The 6,488-nt window shown below is 45.6% G+C and overlaps 1 protein-coding gene across 1 annotated transcript; it reads right to left on the bottom strand.

Annotated features, from left to right (window-relative positions):
- Positions 1–1,281: 1,281 nt before the first annotated feature.
- LOC103704519 (acyl transferase 7-like) lies at positions 1,282–3,824 on the bottom strand. The gene is made up of 2 exons (XM_008787852.6): positions 3,297–3,824; positions 1,282–2,237 (listed from the first exon to the last, which is right to left on the bottom strand). Exons 1-2 carry the CDS (start codon positions 3,711–3,713, stop codon positions 1,398–1,400), a joined length of 1,257 nt encoding a protein of 418 aa, XP_008786074.3. The 5' UTR covers positions 3,714–3,824; the 3' UTR covers positions 1,282–1,397.
- Positions 3,825–6,488: the final 2,664 nt, after the last annotated feature.

The following is a 6,488-nucleotide window of genomic DNA, read 5'->3' as shown; positions in this document are numbered from 1 at the left end:
CGTTGACGATGAGAATTGGATTAGAAAACTATAAAATTGCCCATAACCATGAACCCCAGATGTTTCTATTTGCCTTTAAGTACGGAAACAGCAATGAGCTAAAAACAAATTAATCCATTAGGTAGGTTTCTAATGAGTTTAGTCTAGGGGGCCAAGAAAGAAGACAAGGATCATTTTCTGGTGAGAGAGAGAATAGTTGCCCATTTTGTTGACAAAAAGAACATCAATCAACAGCCCAGTAGGTTGGATGTCAGTTTCGGCGGCCACTAAACTAAAATTCATGTCACACTGAACGGCTCCCAAATTACTAAAATAGAGGGATAACAAGTAGACAAAAAAATGACATCCCACCTTGCATTTGATAGACCAACCAAGGGACTGCAAGAGAATTTGGACGAAACGGAGTGACCTAACAAATAATCCATGCCACCAAAATAACTTGCCTTATAAAATTGAGCACTTGATTTGTTTTTTCTATAGGTTGGTTCTTGTAAGAAAATTCTAGGCTATGCGCATGACTCCATCATCAAATTCTAATTAGAGTTTGTTTGGATGATTGGGTTGAAAATTCTACTAGATTCGTGAGTTGTGTTGGGCCATTACAATCAACAAAAAAACATAGAATTACTGGCTGAACTACAACTATATTCATAAATAGAATTTCATGAGTTCGGGCAGTTAACATATACTTAACTCTATAATTTTGTTGATCGTATTGACTCAACCCATGAATCCAATAGAATTTTCAACCGAATCATCTACATAGGCGCTTAGGATGTGTTTGGTTGACTGAAATAATTTTCCTTTGGGTTTAAAAATCCCGAGGATGTGGTTTAGGATACTTCTGGAAACAAATTCACCGAGATCTTAGTTAGACTGGTATAGCACTGGAAAAATGCTCTGGGGCCTAATAATCCTGGTGTCAGAAGGAAGCTCTATTCATCCGGGCCAAGGAAACTGGTGTTTTTAAGCACACCACTCTCTTCAAGCCGAATGGCATACAGTTTTGTTCTCTTCCCCGTTGGGACATGCAGCAATATCCATATTTTTTTACATCTCTTATGGTATTCGGCGATCAAAACATAGAGCTGTAACCAAGCTAAACATCAATAAATAGGCCTCTTTTGAAGGAAATTCATTCACATTTAACACTGTGACATCGATACATGGACTTTGTATATTTTTGTCCTTCGTTGGCATTTTCCTTTCAGGTTTAGTCACAGCAAAAAGAAAGTGATACAAGACAGGCCACCAGAAACACTAAAATAGTGTACCTCGCAGTAAATAAATTTATATCAGACTTTCATATTATTCATTGAAAAGACAAACCAACCTTCTGGCTTCTGCCGGTTGCTTTCAAGAAGTGAAAAAAAAAAGAATGAAAAAAAAAAAAAATCCTAGGCCAGGTTCATCATTCCATCACGGAATGCCATCAAGTGTTCCTTGGTGACACACTGCGTCATCAAACGAGCACCTCGCTTGGGAGCAGATGGCTTCACCAGGATGCACGTAGCTATGCTGTCGGAATTCGTCAACGGGACTACATGCACAGGTGTGCCCCACCCATAGTCGACCTGGGAAAACCCCAGATGGGTCCAATCCGAGACCAATAGCGAATCATACGCCGTTGTCAGCTTATACGGGTCCTCCTCGATCTCTCCCTTGGCCCACTTGGAAAATTCCACAGGCAGCCTCTTCTTAGCATCTTTAATCAACTTCACAATCTCAACAATGGGCGACTCCATGATTTTCCCACTCGTTGTGGCGACCTTCATGATGTAGTAGCAGTTTCCATAGTAACCTACTTTGGAGGGCAGCACTTGGTGCAGCAACGGGCGAGCACTCATGGCGAAATAAAGGTGAACGTTGGCCTCCGGCTCGAACCGAATCGCCCTTGCTCGGCTTTGCCAGGCCTTGGCGATGAGGACTTCGAAAGTGGAGCAAATCTGACCCGTTTGCTCGATGAATTGGCTCTTTAGATGATTGATGTACTCCGACGAGATGTCCATCACGAGATATTGCAGGCGGACGTCGGACGGGGCCGGCGGAGGCGCTGATCTGAATTTTGGTGGGTTGGGAATGGCGTCTCTGTTCCAGACTGGCTCCACGGTCGGCTGTGCGAGGCCTCGGGCGAAGTCGGCAACAGCTGCCACGAATTGTGCTGCTCCTGGGCCGTCCGCGATGGCATGGCTGAATCTGAGGCCCACCACAAATCCACCGCAAGCGAATTCTGTGACCTGGCCCACCACAAATCCACCCGTTAAAAAGATGGGAACAAGGGTATGCGTAAAAATTCACGCATCATTACAGCATGAGTCGAGATCTTCTCTTGCTTGCATATAAATCTGAGGGTCCAGTCCTAATTATTCCAATCCTCCGCATCCGAGAGATGTAAATAATGAATCCAGGCATTTAGGTCCTAATTGCCAGGATGATGTGGGCGTCGATGGAGTGGCTATTAGTTGGACCAGGTCCACTGCTCAATTGATCGACTGATCCGACCATGAGCTAATATGTGCAAAGATGGACAAAAAAAAAAAAAAAACGAGAAGGGTGTGTTTATTATTGGATTAGTTCACCAGCTCAACGGTGGATTTGAGCCAACTAAAAACGATATGGCACCGACGGCGAGTTGCTTGCCGGATTGTGCCCCTCGAGATGGGATTCTCCCATGTGCAACTCGATTATATTTTTTGGTGGTTGGCTGAACACTGACCTTTTTCTACATGTCGCCGGCACCAATCCGACTAAAATACTCGTTAGTTGTTATCTTCCGTTTATTGCACTTAAACCAATGTTGGACCCGTGGGTGCGAAGCGACGCATCTCTGATTAGAAATATTATTTAATGGGTCCAGCCAGTGACTTAATGATCGAAGCAAATTGGGAGCTGCCTGCCCACTAACAATCAGAAAAAAAGGAGGTAACAGAACTTTTCCGGATAACAGAAAGGAAAGCACCCAAACAAGCTGATGAGCTTGGTTTCAATTAGAGGAATTCCAGTGGTCCTCAATCGTGATGGCCTATTTGTCTCACTTGCTGAAACAAAAACCAGGAAGCAAACAGAAATAAGCTCAAGAGCTTATTTGGATGTCTCTGGCACATCTCTGTGATGCAGGTGTGCGTCATGTGAAGCAGAATGGAATCCGATGCCCTCGGAAATTGCACCATCCATTTTGCGAATTATGAAATCAAAAATTGGAAAATAAAAAGAAAGCTATTTTGATGAACAAGAAAGTGAAGGAGAGAGAGGGAGAGAGAGGGAGAAAGTGAGAAGAAGAAGAAGAAGGAAGGTACCTGAACCAGCAAAAGCAACTTCTCTTCCTGAGAAGGGTCTAGTTTTGGCTCGGGATGAGGCAGCAGCTCATCCTTTGAGATCATCAAAGGGTGCTCCAAATAATCCACGTCCTCCAGGGTGCAACTGGCCGACGCCTCGACGAACCAGACTCCATCTCCAGTACACGACACCTGGAGCTCCCCCCGGTCGGACACCACAAGCCGGCCGGCGAGAGGGTAGTAGGGGACCAAGGCCTTGGCCAGCGCCCGCTTTATGACCGTCGCCGCCTCATGGCCATTCTTGAATACATGAAGCGACTCGATCAGGGCTCGTTGCGTCGGGTATCGGTCGAGCCACGAGAGGCAGAGGACGCCCGTGGGAGTGGGCTCAGAGGGGATGACCAGCTTCTGGGAGATCCTCTTCACGGAGATGGTCATGGTGATAAAAAACGGTCGGTATTGCTGTGTCTATGACTGACGAGTGGGGTTTTGGTACGAGAGAGCCGGGATGGGTAAGGAGAATTTATAGGGTCGATTGCTCTCTAAGCGTTCTCTTCTCTCCCTTCGCATCCGTTTGAAATCGAGGAGTAGGTTCGTTTTTCGCGTCTGGCACATGGTCAGTTGCGTAAACTTCTCACCACCTACATTTATTTATATTTTTGTTGGTGCGTGAATGCGGCTCGACAGCAACCCAGTTCGAGCCTAACCCTCCCACATTACCAGGCACCAGCATACTAGTAACATTTTTTTTTTAAAATCTTCTAAACACACCTTATTATTGAATCCCATGAATGCAATAAGCACTTCATGAATTACTACAAAATATATATTTTTTCATAAATTTTATTTTTTATTTTAGATCGAAGCACCGTTTAAAGCTACTTTTCTGTCATCCAATTTTAATAGTGCAGCATCATAGGGATATGCAGCAATTCTATCCAATTTTTTTATCTGAATGGCAAATTAGAGGAAAACCTAACAACCACCGTCAATTTGATGTCTGAAGCAAACTAATTTTCAACAGTAATAGGTCCCAATAGGCCCTCCTTGGAGCATACAATGAGTCGTTTCTGGCAATGTAAGTTAGTAGCCTGCTGCATATACTCATAACGCCTGACAACTGTTCGTCAATTATTGTACTAGCTCTGAGATGCTACACTTCGGAGGAAAAGACACCGCTTCGCCAATTGTGTACCGCACAATGATGTTGTAACGTCTTATTAGTACGTGTGATGCCAATCAATTTTCCTTAAGTTTCTCCCTTTGAGAGCCACTTTCTGACGACGCTTAACCTGAGCAAAAAAATCCAATCCAATAATAATTAAGTTCTAAAAGAAAACAATAATAGCTAACGTACCCGTTCATTTGATGTGACGCTGCGGACCGGTCTTTTGGACGCTCGGAACCGACATGGGACCGATTGTAGCATTCCGCGTGCCTTTGGCTGGTGGGCCCTCCGTTCCAGCCAGTCTGTGCACACGTTTCGTACGTAAATTTAGTGCAGCCGAGCAAAGCTGAACAAGGACCTAGGGCTGCAAATGGGTCGGATCGGGTCGGGTCCTAGGTGACCCCGATCCGACCCGATTGCATGTTCGGGTTCTAATTTTGGACCCAGATCCGACCCGGTTGAAAAACGGATCGGGTCGGGTCGGGTCCATACCTACCCCGATGGGTCATTCGGGTCGGGTCGGGTCCGGATCGAGTCCGGGTCGGATCCGGGTCGGATTTGCACTACTCTTCTCCAAATGATCCTCCGCCGCAGCTCAAGATCTAGGGCACAACCGCACGGGAGATCTAGGGCACCGAGCACGGAAGCGGTCTACTCCTCGTCTCCTCTAGATGATCCTCCGCCGCAGCTCAAGAGTCAAGACCTAGGGCACAGCCGCACGGGAGCGAAAAAGGGAGGAAGGGGTCCAAGCGGTGATTCGGTGAAGCGGATGATTTATATATCATCCGTTGCGGGCTGCGGGCAAAGCACAGAGCACAGTAGTCACTAGTCAGTAGCACTGCGGGCCTGCGGCCCAATGGCCTGCATGTCTTAAAAAAATGATCCAAAAAAATTGGGTCGAATCGGGTCGGGGTGCGGATCGAAATTGGGCGGACCCGACCCGACCCAAAAAATAGAACGGGTCCAAATTTAGGACCCGACCCGGCCCCGCGGGTCCTAAAATGCGGGTCGGGTCGGGTCTTAAGCGGGTTGGGTCGGGTCGGGTCACGGATCAACCCAACCCATTTGCAGCCCTACATGGACCCAATCTCGAGCGTAAATTATATCCGTTTTTAGTTTAAATCCATTTGAACAATTAGATTAAAAATCCTATAATCTATAGATAATTTTATAAAAAAATTTTTAAAATATTTATGAATATAGTTCGAGTTCACCCTATAATCTTATAATTTTAATGATTATACTGATTCAATCCATAATTTTCAACCCAATCATTCGTATGGACTCTTAAAATTTGATAGCTTCTATGTCAAAGCTCGGCTCATGATCTGGTCTATTACCGTCTGGATCTAAATCGTGTCTAGATATACAAAACTCCAGCTGCATCATCATGCATTAGATAACAGTTTTGTTTTACTCTATGTATTTAAAATACTACTTTGATAAGGCAGTCTGCTGGGAGATGCGGTTGCTCCACGATATTTGCCATTTTTAGATGAATGCACTGTCTTTTGGGCTTCTCATGTATACAGAGAGACCAACAGTATTGCATACTGGGGCATCCTATGCGGCCCATCACTCTATAGGTGTTATTTGGAAGAGGCACGACTCGGTCTCGTCTTCTTTGCATTTTTTGCTCTTTTTTTGAACTTTATGGGCTATACTCACACTCATTGTATGTGGGTCGCCGATGTATAAAAAAAAATGATAAATAATATTGCTAACTTGATGGTAATAAAAGACACAGGAGGCGCATACTTGTGCACCGTTGTTTTATGGGGCTTAGTTTGGGCGTTTTACGTTGAGGTAGATGTTTCAATGGTGCCATCTTAATTGGTGTTTTTTAGGCTTGATGCGGGATTTGCACCCCGTCACCAGCACAGCCCACACACCAGCCGAGCAGGAAAAACGACCGCGTCCTCGCCGAGGTATTGTCCGCTTTGGGGATCGGGGATCGTGACCGCTCCCGGGGGTCCGCGCTCTGACGGCGCCCCGGGTGGAACCACCCATTCCACCCCTCACGGGTTTGCCCTTCAAAAGGCGCC

Source organism: Phoenix dactylifera, chromosome 12 (assembly GCF_051530095.1).
Source record: "Phoenix dactylifera cultivar Ajwa chromosome 12, Ajwa_hap1_PhDact_Kaust_v1.1, whole genome shotgun sequence".
Taxonomy (NCBI): Eukaryota; Viridiplantae; Streptophyta; class Magnoliopsida; order Arecales; family Arecaceae; genus Phoenix; species Phoenix dactylifera.
The sequence above is the reverse complement of the archived record's forward strand: the minus strand, read 5'-3'. Positions and strand labels throughout refer to the sequence as shown.